General features: G+C 33.5%; 2 protein-coding genes across 3 annotated transcripts; one reads left to right on the top strand and one right to left on the bottom strand.

Annotated features, from left to right (window-relative positions):
• The first annotated feature begins 5,269 nt into the window (after positions 1–5,269).
• Positions 5,270–5,760, top strand: LOC120781643. Its single transcript, XM_040113873.1, has 2 exons — positions 5,270–5,453; positions 5,530–5,760. Exons 1-2 carry the CDS (start codon positions 5,280–5,282, stop codon positions 5,725–5,727), a joined length of 372 nt encoding a protein of 123 aa, XP_039969807.1. The 5' UTR covers positions 5,270–5,279; the 3' UTR covers positions 5,728–5,760.
• Position 5,761: 1 nt separating this feature from the next.
• LOC120781644 (putative nuclease HARBI1) lies at positions 5,762–7,478 on the bottom strand. Of its 2 annotated transcripts, XM_040113874.1 has the most exons (5): positions 7,336–7,478; positions 6,957–7,276; positions 6,764–6,866; positions 6,550–6,697; positions 6,067–6,475 (listed from the first exon to the last, which is right to left on the bottom strand). In XM_040113874.1, the coding sequence occupies exons 3-5, from the start codon at positions 6,806–6,808 to the stop codon at positions 6,345–6,347; spliced, it is 324 nt and encodes a 107-aa protein (XP_039969808.1). In that variant the 5' UTR covers positions 6,809–6,866; positions 6,957–7,276; positions 7,336–7,478; the 3' UTR covers positions 6,067–6,344. The 2 variants fall into 2 exon arrangements, 1 of the variants encoding a protein (XP_039969808.1); XR_005706114.1 differs by lacking the exons at positions 6,957–7,276; positions 7,336–7,478 and adding an exon at positions 5,762–6,034 and having other exon boundaries at positions 6,086–6,475; positions 6,764–6,940.
• Between the last annotated feature and the right edge of the window lie 14,453 nt (positions 7,479–21,931).

Raw genomic sequence — 21,931 nt, 5'->3', positions numbered from 1 at the left:
TTTACCGAGGAGTAGCAGAGTGGTTTCAATGTTTGCAAAGTGGTCGTGAGGACATAAATGACGATGTCCATGTACATATGGGCCAATCCAAATCCGTGATCACTGGAAATTCCATCGAAACTGTGCGTGAATTCATTAAAAATCAGCCAAAATCATCATTGAAATTCATGGAAATAGAATTGAACATCTCCTACCCCGAACATTTGGGCTTACGAAAGGTGTGTGCACGGTTTGTTCCGCAAAAATTGCTCAGAATCCAACATTCGAAGGACCGATTATTTGACAAAAAATCACATTTTAACCTTTTGCCACTTCCCATATTCACCTGATATGGCACCATGCGACTTCTTCCTATTCGGAAAAATGCATTTGCCTATGAAAAGAAAGCGTTATGCAGACGTAGAGGTCATTCAAAAGGCTTGCACCAGCTTATACTGACGGCTATACCGGTCAACGAGCTAATACAATCGTTCGACATGTTTGTGGACCGTGTAAAAAGCTGCATTGAAGCGGAAGGAGACTATTTTGAATAAAATAAATTTATTTTGCCGAAAAAATCTTTTGTTCTGTTTTTTTTTTTAAAGTCCTGTTTACTTTGGAACACACCCTGCATATTGGGAGTTCAGACAAAGAATAGAACATGCCCAAAATTTCAGATCGATATCTTAAATACTGAATGACTAGTTCAGGTATAGGCTATGTTCGTAAATGCATCATGACTTGCAGCATAAGCAACAGTAGCAACACTGCAAGTTTGACGTTTGATACTTCTTATACAATTTTTGACAATTTGCAGATACATTTGTTTGCATTTTTGAACGCGTATAATACTAAAATGGAAATTTTGCTGAATCTAACACTAGACGAAATTTGTGAGCAAAGAAATGATAGATTTTCTTTAAATTTAAGAAAAAGAAGGGTGTTGAAGTAAAAAAAAAAAATTTGTAGGTACAAATGTTTGTCTTTTAAAAGACTTTTATAGAACAAACTTTCGGGATTTTTAAGAAACAGTTTAAAATTTTAAATTATATTGAAGCTTCGAGCATTAAAGCCACATCTAATGTAATACTCGCTAGCGCGATCTTACACAATTTTATCATAAATAAGGGAGGTTATTCTGAACATATTAACAATACAATAACACATGCCTATATGGAAACCAACAATGAAATCGAAGGAATTCAAGATGCCCCCATTCGCCGTGTTGATTCAGATGATATCAATGGAATCGATAGAAGAAACTATTTTACCACTCTGTTTTCATCAAAAAAATTTACTTTACCTCACCTTCCTTTATTTGAATAATTTTTTTTATTACGTTTTCTGATGAACTTCATTTAAATTTTTATTGTTTTCATTTACATTTTTAACTTCGGTCACAACTTTCTTCCACAATACATTTTTTTTCCTTCTACCCGATTTAAACTCGTCCTTCATATTCAACCGTACTCTCAGCAATAACTGTGTCTCCGCATTACTGAGATTTTCACTAAAAATTTAAAAGTAATAATTTATACAATTATTATTAACATAATTTAACTAAATTTCAATACAAAAATTAAAATAGTTTTGCACTTACTTTTCGTCAGACAACGTAGTTAAATGTAGTAAACAATTTTTTGATAGAAATTATGAGTGACAGCTGATAGAAGTGTTGTCTTTTTGAACGCTTGATTATTGCAGTGCTGCAATATTGGCATTTCTGAAAGTGTAAACACAATGGCTACGACAGACTGCAGCGGCACGACAGTGAACTGAGAACGTCGTTGTTCATCTTACTACATGTACATTTTGAGAAGCAACAACAACACAATGGCCGGCATGTGCACAAAACAACGCAGTTGTCCATTTTGTATGTACACAATTTCGTTGTAGCCATACTAATACCTTTCACTTCAATGAAATTTTAATAATTTGTTCAAAGTGAAATTTTTTATGCAAAAAATAAGTAAATAGGTCAATATTTTTGCTTTAAATTATCAATTGTTATTACAAATGTTATAATAGAGCTATAATATAGCTATTTTATATGCTTTTATTTGTAAAATAACATCAAGTTTGTTAGAGCTGTGAATAATTTTACATTTTACATATTAGTGGCATCACCACTCTACCTCCTCTTTCTATCTTCCATTCTACTGTCGTCGTATTGTCGTTGGCAAAAATAGGAGCAATTTGAAGTTAGCGAGAACGACAACTGTCGGCCTGCAGTCGTGTAGTCGTGCAGCTGTCGAAATAACACTGCCCATAAGAACGTGTGTATTTTAATATTTGACAGATGTAGCTTGCAGTCTGTCGTAGCCATTGTGTTTACACTTTGAACGTTCTGTTTGTTATGCAATCGTCATGATGCGCGTCATGATGCATTTACGAACATAGCCTGTGTTGCCGTGTTATGCTATACAATTTATTGCTTTAAGTACGTTTTTGTTAAAGTTTCAAATGTATTTCGATTATTAAAATTCATAAAGACTAAATTTACCTAGTTTTGATTAAAATTTTATTTATTGTATCAAAATATTGGTAAATCTTTCCTATTTTATTAAATATATTTGAAGAATATATATAAATTTTTTTTATTATTACAAGTAGTTTTGTTTGGTATACTAGATATTATATGGGTGAAAATAGGCATCCTGGAGAACCAAACACCCAAAATATATCGATAACGCGTCTATAATGCAACCTCTTTACCATTTTTAAGTCCTTTTATTTAAATCTCTGTGCCGAAAAATCAACTACATATTTCGATCAGTTGATCTCAGCTGTTGACGACCATATGATTCTTTTGTTACTTGTGTGATTCTATCGGGTGATTTTTTAAGAGCTTGATAACTTTTTTTAAAAAAAAAACGCATAAAATTTGCAAAATCTCATCGGTTCTTTATTTGAAACGTTAGATTGGTTCATGACATTTACTTTTTGAAGATAATTTCATTTAAATGTTGACCGCGGCTGCGTCTTAGGTGGTCCATTCGGAAAGTCCAATTTTGGGCAACTTTTTCGAGCATTTCGGCCGGAATAGCCCGAATTTCTTCGGAAATGTTGTCTTCCAAAGCTGGAATAGTTGCTGGCTTATTTCTGTAACGTTGCGTCCAACAGCATCTTTGAAAAAATACGGTCCAATGATTCCACCAGCGTACAAACCACACCAAACAGTGCATTTTTCGGGATGCATGGGCAGTTCTTGAACGGCTTCTGGTTGCTCTTCACCCCAAATGCGGCAATTTTGCTTATTTACGTAGCCATTCAACCAGAAATGAGCCTCATCGCTGAACAAAATTTGTCGATAAAAAAGCGGATTTTCTGCCAACTTTTCTAGGGCCCATTCACTGAAAATTCGACGTTGTGGCTAAGGCTAAGTCTATTCATGATGAAATGTCAAAGCATACTGAGCATCTTTCTCTTTGACACCATGTCTGAAATCCCACGTGATCTGTCAAATACTAATGCATGAAAATCCTAACCTCAAAAAAATCACCCGATACAATGAACATGTCTCACTCAAAATTGGAGAATTGTAGCCATCTTTTAAAATGTTATGAAAACAGCTGATTTGTTTTTGAATACGGTTGATTTCATACCAATATACTCGTAAAACCATCAGTGTAAATACCTAATAGCCCTGAGAGACGAAAGCGCTAATTTGCATTAGCGGGCTTAATTTACAGTTACTTGCGCATTTGACCCATGTTAATGCTAACTTGTAATGCAAAGGAATATTAATAGTTTTAGATGGCAGAAAATAAACAACACACAGTTTGCTATCCATTTTTCCAATATTCTTAACTTTTTCGCACACTTTGATTTTCCAAAAATACTAAAATTTCTATTAATAATTTCTCTTATTAATTTTTACTTCACTTTTTTGTTTTAATAAATAAACAAATTTCACAATTAGCTGTCTAAATGCACAAGTCTGCCGTCTGTCACCATAAAATTACAATGCACATTAGCTTAATGCGTATTAATTTTGCTCGTCTGTCAGGGCTGTAGGGGAAATGTGTATGGAGTGAAAGCGCTTTTAATTAATGCGACTAATTTGTACGTATAAACATAGTATATGATAACATCCAACAGCACAATTGTATCTGCAGTTGTTATTTTTTGTTTTGCAAAAAATATTTGAACCATTATCAGAATTTAAATATATATTAAAAAGACAATGATAATAATAACCCCTCTTGCTCTAGCTTTTGTTGATCACCATTTTTTTAATTTATTTTGAATTGTAAATATATATTAAAAAAACTTCATACATAGATATAAAAATGAAATTTTACAAATTTTAGTTACTTTTTGGCAACAGATTTCGTTGCGACAAATGAATATATAACTATATTCCCTATTCCGGCTTTTTCTGGCTCCGATTTAGAATAACATCCCCCGATTTCGGGGTTAAAATGGGTATGTACGGATAGAGGGGGTCCTCCGGAGCAAAAAAATAAACACATATTAAATGCGTGTTTCTCCGGACTTTTTCGGAAATGCAGTGAATGGGTCTAATTATTGAATCCGTTTCGATCGAAAAACTTGGCAATTCGATCGAAAATTATTACATTGAAATCATTGAAACCGTACCGAAAATTAAGTTTTCGATGCAGTTGAACTTACTTGCCGCCTCGATAAAACACATTTCGTGGCTAATAGATGGCGCTAATTTCGAAATCATTGAAACCGCAAAATCGAAAATATTTGTCGAAATCTATCCGTTGATCAGTAAACTGCGTAAATTGGCAAAAATGGAGCATTTATAAATATTTATGTAAAAAAATACTTGAGAACGAGTTAACAAACTGTTGTTTGTCGCGAGTAAAAGAAATTATATTTATTTGGGCAGTACACTTATTTTCGTGTTGCCTTTTTTATTCATAATTTCTTACTGACTGCATTTTATAATCTTAGTGCTATTTATACTTATGAAATGCGGCTGCTGTTATCTGCTTGCAACTTCTTTGTTGTAATTCGATATCTGGGCCCGAATCGCGTCATTCGTGAACGAGTGAAATTGTTCGAAATTTCCAGTTTTCGGATTGCGGCACTAGTTATCGAGTAAACTCGTTCGAAATTTGACATTTTGTCATTCGATAACGAGTTGTAATTCAAACGAACCTAACGAAATGTCATTCGATTGATAATTTGCAATCGTTAATTCAAAAGTTTTCAAACGTCGTGAGTCTACTCAGGAAAAGTCAAATAAAATGTAAGTTAACGTTTATGTTATTGACTATTTTATAAATAGAATCATTTTTTTTAGGACAAATGTTAATGAAATCAACATGAGACAAAAGAATTTAATGGCCGAATACATGCTTCGGCATCAAGATTTGGCCAAAAATATATTGCCGAATTGTGGTCAGGGCAAAGCTGCTGCCAATAAATTGTGGGACTCCTTGGCGGTCCTGCTTAATGCGGCCGGTCCACCAATGAAGGATGCTAAGTCTTGGCGGAAAGTACGTAGATCTCCATGCATTTCCTCTTTTGATAAGTGTCTTGACAAATATATTTTCTATATACATATACACTTAGGTATTTGCTGATCAAAAGCACAAGGTCAAAAAGAAGTTGTCTTTCAACAAAGCGTCGAAGCAGCGAACTGGTGGTGGTCCTTACGAAGAAAAGTACCTAACAACAGCAGAGGAGCAACTGCTTCAGGCTACCGGCATGGACGTTGCGGTAGAAGGCCTGAGAGAAGTAAGAACTTACTTTTGGCAACTCCACCCCTGAAAAAGAGCCTGTCGAAAAGCTTATGGCAGAGCTTTTATACAGTGACGAAGACGACGTTCCACCGAAACCCTCTACTAGTCGCAGCGCTACGAAGAGGAGCAAACAGGATGCTGCCGATGAAAAGCTGGCCCTCATTAAAGAAAACATGATCGCGTTTGAAAGCTACCAGCAGAGTATAGGCGCAAAACTAGACAAGCTTATATGTAGCTTTGAAGGAGAGGTCGATGGAAATGAAAGAGGAAGCTCACAAAGCTTATATGGAAGTCAAAGCAATAGAGCTGCAAATTAGCCGAATACAATTAGAAGCCTTAAAAGAAAATAAATAAATATACATACAAATAATAATAAACATACATACACTTGTTTTATTCAAATTGTATTTTCTAGCGCCAATATTATATGGTTTCGAATTTTGTGTCCAATTTTGGTTAAATGAGTTTCGTTTCCCATATCCACTTCTGTGTTAATAGCTTCACGTGCATAATCTCTGCAATACGACGCATCTTTGAAATGTATGCATATTTTATGCAACGCTGCACATACATTCCCGAATTGTGCCATTTTTTCAGGTTGGTAACGGCTTCTCTTGTCATTGCTGAGAATTTTCCAACGGCCCTTTAGGATACCAATGGTTCTTTCAACCACACAGCTTTAGAATGAGCCTCATTAAACCGAGCTTGAGTAGACCCTTCTTCATGGTTCCTGAATGGTGTTAAACACCACGGCTCCAAGGGATAACCCGAATCTCCTATTGATTTACAAAAAATGTATTTTAAATTTAGGTACATATATGCATAACAGTACAATAAAAAGTTATATTACCTAAAAGCCAAACATTTTTGAAGTTATTTTGGTTAAATTGCTCCTCCAAAAACTTTCGTTGTGCCGAATGCTTCCACACAAAGGAATCGTGTGCGGCTAGACCATACTTTGAGTCAATGGCCAAAATGCGGTATTCATGGTCACATATCTGTAATTAAATTAAAGTTTATAAGTATACGTATGTGTATGTGCATACATTTTATATGCAACCTACTGTCATTGAGTTGAGGCTATGGTATCCTTTCCTGTTGAAGAACATGTGCTCATTTACTGTTGGTTTTTGCAGCCCACAGTGCGTGCCATCAATACTCCAATAACTGCATGCATAAACATAATTTTAAATATGTTAAGTATGCTTCAGCTTTAAAAGCGCTTCATTTTACCCAAAATAAAAGCGCTAATCTTACCTCCAGGAATTTTGTATTTTTCAACAAACGATTTCGTGCATTCCGAAAGATTGTCGGGCACGAATTTAATAAATTGGGGGCGCAACTTTGTTTCCATTTCGCTGATTACATTTTTTATTATTTTGCAAATAGTGCTTTGACATATTCCTATCAAAAATTCATTTCCCACCAAGTGCTAGTAGCCACCACTGGCCAAAAGGGACAAAGTCGCTCCCAGTTGAATCATTGGTGCCACTGCGGTTGACAAATGCCTTTCAAATTTGAGTTCAGCCAATACGTAGTTAAATGCACTTTTAGAGAGTCTGAACCGTTTCCTGAAGCTGTAAATATAAACATGTAGGCAATTGAAATTAATTTGTACACAATTCTTATTCCTTACGCTGCCGCCGGCAATGCCAAGGGATTGCTTTTGTCTCGCATTCGGTTCCTTATGACTTGCTGCACGTTTTCTTCCTCAGATTCCGAAGACGAATATAAAAAAATTATTGGATGCATCACTTTTGAGAAAAAGGCTATGTTCGTAAATGCATCATGACTTGCAGCATAAGCAACAGTTGCAACACTGCAAGTTTGACGTTTGATACTTCTTATACAATTTTTGACAATTTGCAGATACATTTGTTTGCATTTTTGAACGCGTATAATACTAAAATGGAAATTTTGCTGAATCTAATACTAGACGAAATTTGTGAGCAAAGATATGATAGATTTTCTTTAAATTTAAGAAAAAGAAGGCTATTGAAGTCAAAAAGAAAAATTTGTAGGTACAAATGTTTGTCTTTAAAAAGAAAAATACCTAAAAACAAATCATTTATTAAAACAATAAAGTCGTTTCCCGAGGACATTTTCTAGAAGAAAAAACATTTATTTAACTAAACCTAGTTGCAATAAAAAAATAAGTTGAACTTCTTACAGATATAAAAAATAAAAAGGTACATTTCAGTTCTCTACCACAGGCCAAATACTTATCTATTCATATTAACACTATTTTTTTAAATAATCTGCCAGCACCGATTTCATGTCTAGTAGAGCATTTATTCTTTCTTTTTCTAGAGACAGCTTTTCCCTCTCCATAGCCATGACCTCGTTATGTCGAGCTTCTTCTTTAACCGCCTCTGCTTCGAAAAACTTTAAAATGTCTTTCTTAGACGTCGCTCGAGGACGAGTGGCTCTCTGACTGCTAGTCGGTGGAGAATCTGGCGACTCATTTACTTCACTTGAAGATGTGGGCGACGTTGAAGGTACCAAATCCAAAGAGGCTTGCAAATTTGCTATTGGAGGAGTAATTGAGTGCCTTGTACCATAAACTTCGTCGAAGTCCTCAAAATACCTCCAGGATGTAGCTTCTCTACCGGAAGAATTATTTCTTTTCTTAATGCGCTTGTACGTTACCAAGAGATTTAAGAATTTTCCTTGCGCTGTGGTGCTGTCCAGTCTTATATGTGGATTTACATTTTTAATTTCGCTCAAAACAATACATTTTTCTTCTTTCTACCGGATTTGAATTCGTCCTCCATATTTAACCGTACTCTCAGCAATAACTACGTCTCCGCATTACTGAGATTTTCACTAAAAATTTAAAAATAATAATTTATACAATTATTATTAACATAATTTAACTAAATTTCAATACAAAAATTAAAATAAAACAGTTTTGCACTTACTTTTCGTCAGACATCGTAGTTAAATGCAGTAAACAATTTTTTGATAGAAATTATGTATGACAGTTGATAGAAGTGTTGCTTTTTTGAACGCTTGATTATTGCAGTGTTGCAATATTGCATTTCTGAACGTTCTGTTTGTTATGCAATCGTCATGATGCGCGTCATGATGCATTTACGAACATAGCCTAACAATAGTATTTCACCTTTATAAAAAAATATAGCACGGCTTCAACAACTTTCTTTGTTTTGATTTCTTTTGTTTTGATTTCACAATTTGACACTTCGTAAATGCTTTTTGTAGAGAGGCCAGGTCTGTTACAGTGAGCTAATTTAGATTCGCTTCGTATCGAGTGCGGCGATCCGGCTACTCGAAACGTCACGAAATTTGTTTCGATACAATAGCTCTCTTGATCTCGAATGCCGCGATTCGGGCCCTGTTATCTTGCTAGAACAAAGGTAGTTTTGTTATGCTTATCAGTTTTTCGTTATGGAATTCTGTCTGTTGTGTTTATAATGCGGGAATTTGATTGTTTGTTTAAGTTAAGTGTGAAATTTACTTAGGCTATCTTCAGCGTCGCTAACTAACGCATTAAATTATGTTTTAAATGTGTAATTTAGAGAGAAGAAACAAAAACATACCAACAAAACTCAATTTGAAGTACTGGTGGATATTATGAAGTTGCACCCAAACATAGCTAAAGGATTTTCTCAAAGAGCACCCGCGGATTAATATAATTACATTAGCATATGTTTGCTGGTTCCATCAATTAAACTGCGTAATTGTAGTATTATACTTAAATTCACAGAATTAATCAATTATTTTCTGGAAAACAACCAATAACAACTTAATACAATAACGATATTGGGCGTTATCGCACTTTTTTAATTTCTGCTTAAAATATCGGTAACTTTTCTTTGACTTTACGATATACTTGAAGAATACGAATTTAGGAACGGAACGACGGTTTATAGTGTTTTTGTAGACAATTAAAACGACAACCGTAATAGGCCCGAATGAATTTATTACATTACATTTTACACATTATTATTATTTATTTATTATAGATTATTTTCTTTATATTTTCAAACTAAGAAAAATTAAAAATTTGTTGAACTCGTGGAGTAAAATTTATTAATTGGATGAGACAAGCTACAATTAGACATTAAAATATAATTAAAGGTTCGTGGGAATTGCTTCCAGCATAAAGAATCGATACAATCTATTACTCCTAGGAATATACTTATTCAGTAAAATTAAATTTTTGAAGCGTTTTCCTCCTTATCAATCCTTTATGTTTCATCCACAGTTCACAATTATGGTGTTTATAATATTTAAAAGCAGGTGTTGTAACAACACGTAGGTTGCTTCAGTCCATAGTTAAACTCTTTCAAAAAGCATTATTGATAACAACTAAACAAAAAAATGCAGAGTTTGTGGTAAAGTTTTTTCAGCTCATATAAAAAAAAATTATACCTCATAACTTATCAATCTGCAATAAACATTAGGGGTATTCTCTTGCTCTTGCAAGATTGCAGATTGCAAAAATACTATACCGAAATATACAAGAGCACTAAGCACCCATTGCCGAATCTAGTGATATATGAACGGCTGATTCGGTCAATTTATTGTGAATGACTATTATGCAAAACTTTTGTGAATCTCTATTGTGCATGACTCGTTTAACGAATATTGTGTAAAAAATAACAAAACAAAACAAATTGCGAAAGATTAACGAATCTATTTTTTAAAAATGCCACAAACTTCTGAGAAACATAAACTTGTTCATTGAAGAAGCTGCTTCTAATATATTACTACATCTGGATGGTAATTGTTTATTTCACTTTTTAAAGCTTTAAAAAAACAAAAATTTGAACTTTTTAGACGACAATAGCTATTGGAAAACTATGGATGAATTGAATGAAAGTCTTACAATTATCTTATCGAACCATCGCGGAAATTATCAAAATGTGCCTAAGTGTTTGGAATGGAGGACTAATGTTTTTGACTATTTAGACGAAGGACGTTACCAACAAATGCTCCGAGTCTTTAGAGATCAATTTGCGTCGCTATTGTCCTTGATCAAAGATAGTGCACAGTTTAACAATGCTCAATCCATTAGGCAATTTTCAGGAGAACTACAGTTAGCTATAACCTTATATCGTTTGGGTTCATCGGGTGAAAGTGCGGCGATTCGGAAAGTAGCTACAATGTTTGGTGTAGGAGATGGTGAAACGCTTTACAAGATTAAAAAAAGAGTATTTTCGTCAAATTTGGAGTTAAAATCTAGATATATCACTTGGCCTGATACCAATGAAAGACAAGATATCGTTAAAACAACGTACAATGAGCTACCGCATTGTATAGGGTATATTGATGGTACAGAATTGAAACTTGCAGAAGCACCAGTTGTTAATCATTTGGCTTATTTTTCAAATCTATTCCATAAAGGCACAAGTTGTATGCGATTACCAGTTAAGGATTCGGCATGTAGTAGCGGGACACTTTGGTAGTGTACACGATGCTCGCATGTTTCGTACTAGTACTCTCTCCACTCAGGAAGGCTCACTTTTCTCTTCTTCTCAATGGTTAGCAGGAGATTCTGCTTATCCATTGCTGACCACTCTTATCACGCCATTTCGAACAAATTCACAACAAATGGACTATTCAAAGCGTAAAGCATTCAACTTGCGTCAAAGCAGATATCGCGTGAGGATTGAACATTGCTTTGGGATTCTAAAAGAACGCTTTGGCAGCCTCAAAGAATTAAGAATACGTATTCAGGACGAACAAAGTCATATTCTATGTTCCAACTGGATTATTGTTTGCTGTATATTGCATAACATTTTCCGAGCTACTTCTAATGATATTGAATACGTAGACAATATAGTTGTCGATAACGACGAAGAATCAGATGAATTTCCTTCACATGAAAATGGCCTGCGAATAACTGAGGCAGAAGCCAAGCGCATATCTTTGTACACAATAATGTTTGGTGATCAGTAAAACGTTAATTAGTAATATATGTATGTTATACATACTGGTATTAGGCATACCAACTCTATTTTTGATATAACTATTCATATAAGTTCATACTTACGAAACCTAAAGAAATAATCTAACTGCCATGAATAATCATAAATAAATACAAATGTTAATTAGTATATTTAACTGTTTTTATTTTCATTTTGTTTTTCAATTTCGTACATAGCCACTCTTTTTTTCATTTGTAATTCTAACATCTTGCATTTTTCCTCAGTTTCTATTTTTTTCAACTCTATTTCTAATTTTTTGACTCAATATCCAACTTTCTTTCTTGAATTTTCTTTTCCTCCCCGAATTTATATTTATCAAACTCCAGTTTTTTCGCTTCCATAGCAATTTTTTCTGCTTAGATAGCCGCCAATTGTCCAACAGATGATTTCGGAGGCCGAATTGACTGTTGGTATGTTGATACCATGTTGTTGATAAGAATTCTATTTCGAATTCTGGTGCAGGACTAACTGGACATACCTGAGGCGAAGGAAGGTTGCTTTCAACCAGTCACGTTTGCATGGCCGGCAACCGCTTTCCAAATATTTCCCTCAGCTGGTCGTAGAATGGACACATTTTAGCAATTTTTGCTGAAATTGGTAAAAAAATATTTTATTTACAATAAATTTAAAATATCTGTATAATACTAACCTTCGATGGTTCTGCCGTAAGCTTCATTTTGTAGTCCTGCACCCGTTGACGCGAGTCAGTCATTGGCTTTACGGTACTGCGCCTTCAAATGTCGGACCTTCCACCGCACCAGATCCCATGAAACATCCAACTGCGATTTATGTAAAAATCGTTTATAAAACAACTGCGCAGTTGGAGCCTGAAATAATAGAAACCCGAATTAAATAAAACATTAAAAAAAAGACGTATAAACTTACCTCAAATTCCGCCTCTTCCATTAAAAACTATTATAGAGTGCACCTCACTCTCCTTCCACTTCTTGTTTGGCTGCTGCCTTTTCCTCTTCGCTGGGGGCGCAACTTCGGTATTCATGTTTGTATAAAACTGTAAAAATTCTGTAGAATTTAATAGAAATTTTAAAATCTATTTAAAACTTACCTTCCTCTACAATTTAACGACGTAATATGTCTTTATGTAAAATGACAGCTAAAACAGGGTTGCAATTATATTTTTACGTGACATTGGATGCAAATATACATAGGTTTTGATCTGACCTATTTTACAGCCATTGCAAATAATTTTCTGCGTGTATTTGTTGTTGTGCCGGTGCACCAAGAGGAAATATATGCAATTCTTGCACCGTGCAAGGGTTTTGCAAGAGCAAGAGAATACCCCTATTGTTTAAGAGCCTTTTTATTGGCAATGAAACTGAAATCAAAACTAAAGTCAATTTAATAATTTTCTTTCTTTGGGAAATTGATTATTAAATTAAATTGATTTGATTTTTCTTTTAAAATTTTTCGTTTGTTTATTAATTTATCACATCGTAATTTTTAAAGTTGACAACATCAAGCAACAACACTAATCAAGTTAATGATAATAGTAGAAAATCGTAATACCAAAAAAAAGGTGGATTAATCTGAAGTTGAATTGCAATGACTTGATTTCATCTAGTGGATCTGAAAACCGAAATAGCGGTATTTTACTCTAGTCATTCCCACACACAAAGGATAATATAAACACAAGTAAGGAAGGGCTGCAGCCGAGCATTTCATACTCTCGCAACTTGCAAGAATCAAAGTCAGTGAAATACTTTAAGGTGTAAAACCAACCATGAAGAATAAAGTCACACGGATGTTCGAAAATCCTAATGTTAGTTATATAGGGGTTAGGTTTTCGCTCAAAGTTATCTATTTTGGGCACAAAGATACATTGTTATGAATAACACACGCTGTCTTATTTTCATTGGTATAACTCACATATTGACCGTTATATGCGGTACAACGTCACCCGGAAGTTCTAAAATCTTTAATATCTTTATATTAAGTATATGGAGGCTAAGGGTAGTATTGCTCCGAGTCAACTAATTTTTGACACACAGACATACCATTATAAGAGAAGTATTATCCCTTAATTTCAGTTATATATATTACACATTTAAACAATGTTTGATCATAAGGTGGCACACGCTAAAGGCATTATCCTTACAAAGTTTTATTCCGTTATAATGTATTAATTGTTTCTTGATTTGTGTACTGGAATCTGAACGAATAGTAGTTCTTAACAGTATCGTTATATGGGGAGTGAGCGGGTTTATCCTCGGAATTTATCCATTTTCACAGTGGCAGTAGAAGTTCTTATAATATTTGTATCCAGCATGTGGTTGTTCTAGCTTAAGTGGTTTAAGAGATATGTACATTAAACTTGTTAGAGGGCGGGGCAACGCACACTTTTCCAAAATAAATTTTCCACACTTGCCTCTTGGTAATCCTCTGTACCAGCTTTATACATCTTATCTTAATTTAGTGGTTAGTTATGGCACTTTATATTTTTTCGGTTAATGGGCATGGCAGTGGTTCGATTACGCCCATCTAAAAAGTCAATTTTTTTTGCACTAAGGAACCCACATACCAAGTTTCATCGAGATATCTCAACATTTTCGTCATCCTGATCACTTATATGTACAGTCGCGAAAAAGTTAACCAAAATGTTCCAAGAGTGTTTTTACTATTCCGAAATATTAAGTTTTCCAAAGGGTTTTCGAATTTGAAAAGAAACTAAGAAATAAACATAATTTTGGTGATATAATACGTTCAATTTATTTCCAGGACTCACTTTTACTCGTAACAAAACAGAAACTAATAGCGGGATTCTGTAACCAGTCTCTAGTCTCTATTTGAGACATTTTGAGGCAAAGTCTCAATTTGAGACTAGTTACTATTCACTAAACAGTCTCTAGCGTTAGTCTCAAAATATTGAGACCTGGTAGTTGGCAGGTCACAAAACTAAAAAGAACTCTTGTCTGCCATTTTGAATATACTGAATAGAGATCATCATAGATATTAATCGATTGTCGTTTCTTTATATTTTGTAAGCAACTCAAACATGAAAAGGTTAAAAATAAATCAATTTTACATAAATTTCGTAAATATTATGAAACAAAGTCAACATATATTTTTATTTTTATTGATAATTATGTTTTTGACTATCTTATAGAAAATTTAATATTTGTTATCGACATATTTATTTTCATTCAAGTGTAAAAACATCTCTGAATAATGAAATGTAATAGATTTTGTGACTGTCACTTACAGAATAGCAATATCATCTCAAGTCTCAAAAATTGTCTCTAACTTAAAATCTCAAATTTAGAGACTTGAGACTGTCTCAAGTTACAGAATCGCACGGTAAGATTTAGTTTGTACTTTTTCACATTATACATACATACACATGTATGTACATATTAATTTGTAAGGGTTGGTTTAAAGAAGGGGTGGAGACTTGTTTGTTTCTTTTCTTTTGTGTAATAGCTCCTGACAATTTTCGTGAGCATATTAATAGGATGTGATATCTGATTTGCATCATTATTGTTTTCATACCACTTTATAAGGTATTGATGTATTCAACTGCTTCCGAAAAACTCCCTTTCTGTTGTTGCATATTCTCCTTGATAACTGGTTCTTCAACTTCACTATCAGACACTTAGAAATCTGCGTCATCTTTCGTATTCTCATCGTCGTTCCAATTTTCGATGACTTCACTGATAACGATTGTACCTCCCGAAGTCGTCTGAATTCATCCAAAACTTTTGCGATTTAGCATGTTGCAATGGGGTTTCAAACCCTTTGAAGCAACCTTTTGCGGATTTACCAATTATCAATGATTTCAACTTATGGGAACCATCTACGCTCGCACACAACATAAATTCGATTCTATCCTTAGCTATTTTATATTTACCGTGCGATTCTGTAACTTGAGACAGTCTCAAGTCTCTAAATTTGAGATTTTAAGTTAGAGACAATTTTTGAGACTTGAGATGATATTGCTATTCTGTAAGTGACAGTCACAAAATCTATTACATTTCATTATTCAGAGATGTTTTTACACTTGAATGAAAATAAATATGTCGATAACAAATATTAAATTTTCTATAAGATAGTCAAAAAACATAATTATCAATAAAAATAAAAATATATGTTGACTTTGTTTCATAATATTTACGAAATTTATGTAAAATTGATTTATTTTTAACCTTTTCATGTTTGAGTTGCTTACAAAATATGAAGAAACGACAATCGATTAATATCTATGATGATCTCTATTCAGTATATTCAAAATGGCAGACAAGAGTTCTTTTTAGTTTTGTGACCTGCCAACTACCAGGTCTCAATATTTTGAGACTAACGCTAGAGACTGTTTAGTGAATAGTAACTAGTCTCAAATTGAGACTTTGCCTCAAAATGTCTCAAATAGAGACTAGAGACTGGTTACAGAATCCCGCTATTAATCTGATTTGCAATGATTTTTCTGCTTTGTTAACATTTTTTAATACACTAACTATAAACAACTCATAACTTCAAACGCCCATGACAAACAATATACATATATACCTCGTCACACCGACAATAATTGTTTACATAGAAATTCGGGGAATACATAGCAATAGTTTTTATTGCCAAACAAACGGTTGGGTTTGAAAAAAAATAGATAACTTCAAAAAAGCTAACTGGGGAGATGTAATGGCGTTCGTTTTTATGAATGAAGCGAGTAAATTTGATGAAACATTTTGTAATGTGATGTATACTTTTTTCACCGAAGTGACGAACAACGACAAATTAAACAAATGAGTTGAAGGTTTAATCGATAATCAGCCTTCCGTTTTATTTTGTGCTTTCTTAAATACTAATATTTTGCTTTCTTGCAATAACTTAAAAATAAATGCTTGCGTAAAAACTCTTAGGAAATGTATCTTGTGCATTTTGCAAAGTAATACAGTTAATAAAGTTATTATACATTTTGTTAACTGTTGCATTTTCGTTAGCGGAAATGCACTTGAATGAACAATAAATACAAATTATTAAAATTCTTCGGAGTTGTTGACTGTTGAATTTTCGTTAGTGGAATTAGTGGTACATTTTATTAACTGTTGCATTTTCGTTAGCGAAAATGCACTTGGACAAACAATTCTTTGGAAAACTCAATTAATAAATATTCGTATTCTTTGAAAATAGTATTCTGTATAACACCCCCACCGTTAGTTTGAGGCTCCAACGAAATTATATTATCTTTGCCGGATTGTTTATAGTAGTTTCATTTTTTAATTGTACATTTGGAATATATGTTTTGTATTCTTAAAGAGGTATATAAAAATAATTAAGATACATATTGATATAATAATTGAGATATCTATACCAAAACTAAGTATTTTTGAGTTCTTATCTGTATATAGTATATTTTTCAGTGTTTCTTCGTATCCTATTTGCTTCAGATATAAAGATTCAATTTTTATGTCTGCTAGTGTTGTATTACTATTGTCTTTAATTTTTGTAATGATATTAGGTAGAATAAACTTGTCTTGTATTTTTATTTTGACATTTGTAAAAGTCTTGTTTAACGCGTTTATTTCACAATTTTCGAATTTGATTAAGTAATTTCCTGAAATGTTTAATTTAGCTTTGTTGCAGTTATGGGATATTGTGCTGTTAAAATGTTTAAGTATTAGTACTCCAGGAATTATTTCGCTTATCTCTTGTGTATTTAATGTTTGCATTTTGCAATTAACTTCTTCAAAGTTTAGTATTTTGTTTAAACAATCATCGTTAATTTTTATAAGATTTCTTTTTAGATTATCTTAAATATATGTGCTATAAATATTGCTTTCTGAATCTATGAGAACATCAGAGTGGCTAACCTTTATGGATTTATTATTTTTGTCAGGAATGGGTACGAATGTCACCATGGATAGTGAATCTTGCGAATATTGTGGTATAGAGAGAATTATTATAATAGATATTACCTTCGTGAAGTGCTATGGCTACTTTAATATTAGTATAACTGTCGAAGTCTGTGATTAATTCGAGTTCGGTTTGGCTGAGAATATCTGTGGGGATGATTCCCAGTTTCCCGGAGAAAATAATCTGTCCTATGTCGTCTACGTGGTGCCGTAGGAGTGAGATGTCGTTGTTAATCTGGTATATGTGCTCTATAAATGTTATCTCGTCCTCTATGGTTGAAATTTTATTCCCTATAATATTCTTGACTTTGTTTAAGTAGTCCCCGATAATGTTTTGCTGATAGTTTATGTGGTTAGTTATATTCTGGATTTGGGAGTTCATGACATTGTTTATATAGGTTAGTTTGTTCATTTCGTTAGTTAAGTTTTCATCGTTCGTATGTAGTAATTTAAGAGTTTTAGTTATTTGTTCTTCATCGTCACTGTCCATTGTACCTGCAATAATTTTTAGACCTTTTCCTATAATGTTTAAGAAGAGCCCGTTTCCTTCGGAAATGTGGGTTAAGGTTTTCTGTTTTTGCTCTTAATAGCATAAAGTTCTTATTTATTGTATTTATTAATTTTTTTGATTCGCTGCTGGATATCTTTAGGATGTCAATGTTGGTTTTGATTATTTCCATAGTTCGTTCGTATTCTGTGGTGTTTATTATGTGTAGCACTTTTATGAAGTGTTCTACAGTTTTAGTCTCTCCTGTTTTTATCGGTATGTATCCATTATTGTTCGATACGTCCTGTAGGTCGATGGTTTCAGTCTTGAATGTTGGGGTAAGTGTTGCCATCATTATGATCCATTTAATCATCTAAAAAAAATTACATTTATTTAATTGTAGCTTTGATTTTGGGGTTACTCTTGTCTTGGTATTTCTCCTTAGGTCTAACGTGAGCTTTGTAATATTTATGTCCAGTTTCTGTTATCTGTAAGTGGTCATCATCTATTTTTTCAGCATTAATTTTCCTGTATTTTCTGTGATTTTTACCCCCTCTTATCTCTCTAATGTAATTTGGTCCGCCTTCTAATTCTATATCGTTCCGGTTTTCATTTAACTTCTGAATGTACTTTTCTTTCTTTGAATTTATAAGATCATGAATTTCTTTGTATCTATCTTCATGTACTTTGCCATTTACAAAATCAATCGGTTTGATACCGGTCGTGCTATTATAAAAACCTATTATTCTTATCATTTTATCTTCTATACTTTCGTCTTTGTTTTCTTTATCGTGCCTTAACAAGCGTATGTGCTCATTGATTGTGTTGTGTAGTCTCTCAATGTCGGCGTTAGACGTATGGTTACTATTGGAAGTATTGTGAATATCTATGTTCTCCTTTTTCAAAAATTCTTGCATCGGTATAGCTTTAAAGCTTAGTTCATTCTCCACAACAATTTTATTTATTTTCCCATAAGTATTGATTATCAGCAAAAGTTTTGTTTTAAATTCTGTCCAACTCCTACCGTTTATTTGAAATGCTAACGCGAACTTCGAAAATTTATCAATTGCTGTCATAAAAGTTTCTTACCTAAAGTATAAAATACGTCTATATGTAATGTTTCCAGAGGTTTGGATGGAGTTTCTGTAATTTTGTAAGGGATCTTCGGGGTTTCCTATCGTATTTTTCTAAGTTACAAATTTCACAGTTATTTATGAACTGAGTTATCCTTTGTTTTAATTTAGGATTGTAAATTCGCGTAATTAATACTTTATATACTGCCTGAATTCCTCTATGGTTTTTGTCAAGATATTCGTTTTTAATAATTTCAGTTAATCGATTTTCGTCTTCTATGTCTTCCGTCATGAGTGTAGATCTAAGTACTTTAAAATATGGGTTATTTGAAAATAGTTCTTCGTAAACAGTTTTAAACATATTATAAAATTCGTCTTCGATAAAAATAGCATTCAGTTGTGTTGGATTAAAATGATTTTTTAGTATTGTAATTGCTGTTTCCCTGTCCATTTCCTTCATAGAAATTATTCTTCTTTTATTTTTAAAAACAGATTTATTTTTTATTCTTAATGATCCAGAGGTAGTTTTCATTATAACTACTTGATTTTTAAACATATTAATTGGTGAAGTAGTACTTTTTATCGTTCCCCTGTCGCACTCTAGTGTATTAATGCTGGGTTCAATTTCAATCCTTGACATATCGTCGGCATTATTATTCTTTATTCCTTTCTTGTACCTAATATCATAATCGTATTCAGATAATCTTAATCTCCACCTAACAAGTTTTGAATTTGGTTCCTTTATAGAAAAGAGCCATGTCAGTGGCTTGTGATCTGTCTCTATTATAAACTTACGACCAAAAAGGTATGGCCTAAAATATTTTGTAGCCCATACGATTGCCAATAATTCCTTCTCTATTGTGCTATAATTTCTTTCATGCGTATTAAGGGTGCGACTGGCGTAGCATATTGGATGATTATCTTGCGAAAGTACCGCTCCCAAAGCGTAATTACTCGCGTCCGTTGTCAATGTAAATGTTTTAGAAAAGTCTTGGTATGTTAATATTGGATCATGTGTTAGTAGGGTCTTGAGGGTGTTAAAACTTTTTTCGTAGTCCGAGTCATTTATATTTATCTGTGAATCTTTCTTTAAGCACCTAGTCATTGGTTTAGCTATAGCCGAGTAGTCCTTTAAGAACTTCCTGTAGTAGCCTGTGAGCCCTAAGAATTGCTTGATCTGTTTTGCTGTTTTGGGTATTGGGAAGTTAACAACGCATTCTATCTTTTTAGGATTGGGCTTGACTCCTTCCGTTGTAATTATGTGCACAAGGAACTCTGTTTCTTTTTTTAGAAATTCTGATTTATCTAGCTGGACTTTTAAATTTGCCTCCTGTAATCTTGCGAATATAAGTCTAAGTGAGTTCATATGTTCCTGTAAGGACGTTGAAAATATGATTATATCGTCCAGGTATACTAGGCAGATTTTGTTGATATAATCTTGGAGTAGATTATTCATCAATCTCTGGAACGATGCAGGGGCTGTTTTTAGTCCGAAAGGCATTCGCAGAAATTCATAGTGCCTTCCTTCGACACTAAATGCAGTTTTGTGGATGTCTTCTTCCTCTATCTCGATTTGGTGGAAACACTTCGCCAGATCGAGTGTAGTGAAGTACTGGCTTCTTCCCAGTTTTTCAAGAATCTCGTCTATGTTCGGGATGGGAAACTTGTCATCGATCGTTACTTCGTTCAGTTTACGATAGTCGATTACAAGTCTCCACTTTGGTTTCCCGCTGGCATCGGCCTTCTTTGGCACGATCCAAATTGGGGCTGAGTAGGGAGAATTGCTATTCCTAATTATCCCGTGTTTTAACATTTCTTGGATTTGATCTGTGACTTCTTCCTTATGTACGTATGGGTACCTATATGACTTAGAAAATATAGGTATGTTGTTTGTAGTTCTAATTCTTTGTTTTATTGCTGAAGTAAATGAAAGTCCTTCATTTTCCTGGTAAAAAATATTACGATATTCTTTTATTATTTGCAATAGTTGTGACCTTTCCTCGAGGTTCAAGTGCCCTATTCTAATTTGGTCAGCCAATGGTTTAGATTCTTTATTTTCGATTATGTTAAAATTTTCGTGATCTACTTTTTGCGTAGTCACCCGATTGGTTTCAGATAGTAAGTTTATCTTTGCTTCTTGATTTCTTACATTTAAAATTCCCTCTCTTACAATATTTCCGCTGTTTTCTTCCTTATAATATACTAGGTCAGAGTCATCTGGTACTGCTATCTTTCATTCATTTAAGTTTTCGTTTTCGAAGTGCATAGGGAGTGTCTTGTTACCGATCTTTATTTCGTTCTTTTTATAATCGATACAGACATTTAGTGGTCTCAATATATCGTTACCTATTAAACCGTCAAAAAAGTTATGAAATTTTATTATATAAAACTCTATTGGTTTATTAGTTCCAATGTCGCTAAATTCTTCGAACATGGGTACTATTGCCTTTTTGTCAACGTAAATTCGATGTTGGAGAGTTTTAATTAAAAGTGGGCTAGTTGGATGAATTCTTTTGGGGTCGCAGATACCCGGATTTAAAATGGAGTTTGTTGCGCCTGTGTCTATTATAAGTCTTATAAAACCTATCTTTGTTTTTATTATTATAAATGGTAATTTATTCTTGAGGCTGATTCCTGAAAGTTTTCAGCCACTTCTATTTTTCCTATGTCCATAGGTTCCGGTTGGTTTCTGAAATTTGGTCTCTGGAAGGATGGGTTTTGAGGACTAGGGTTTTGTGGGTTTGCTTGTTGGTATGGCTAGGATTGTTTGTAATTTCTTCCGTTATTTTGGGGCATTGGTTGGAAATTCTTTCTGTTGAATAGTTGTTGGGAATTCCCGTATTGTGTTCTATTCCTA

The sequence above is a fragment of the Bactrocera tryoni genome, unplaced genomic scaffold (genome assembly GCF_016617805.1).
Source record: "Bactrocera tryoni isolate S06 unplaced genomic scaffold, CSIRO_BtryS06_freeze2 scaffold_7, whole genome shotgun sequence".
Taxonomy (NCBI): Eukaryota; Metazoa; Arthropoda; class Insecta; order Diptera; family Tephritidae; genus Bactrocera; species Bactrocera tryoni.
Note: the sequence above shows the minus strand (reverse complement) of the source record. Positions and strands in the feature narration are given on the sequence as shown.

Coding starts and splice junctions, on each gene's coding strand:
- LOC120781643 (XM_040113873.1), top strand. CDS start 5,280: ATGAGACAAAAGAATTTAATGGCCGAATACATGCTTCGGCATCAAGAT. Junction 5,454..5,529: donor ATGCTAAGTCTTGGCGGAAA/GTACGTAGATCT, acceptor ATATACACTTAG/GTATTTGCTGATCAAAAGCA.
- LOC120781644 (XM_040113874.1), bottom strand. CDS start 6,808: ATGTTCTTCAACAGGAAAGGATACCATAGCCTCAACTCAATGACA. Junction 6,698..6,763: donor ATAGCCTCAACTCAATGACA/GTAGGTTGCATA, acceptor ATTTAATTACAG/ATATGTGACCATGAATACCG. Junction 6,476..6,549: donor CAAAAATGTTTGGCTTTTAG/GTAATATAACTT, acceptor GTAAATCAATAG/GAGATTCGGGTTATCCCTTG.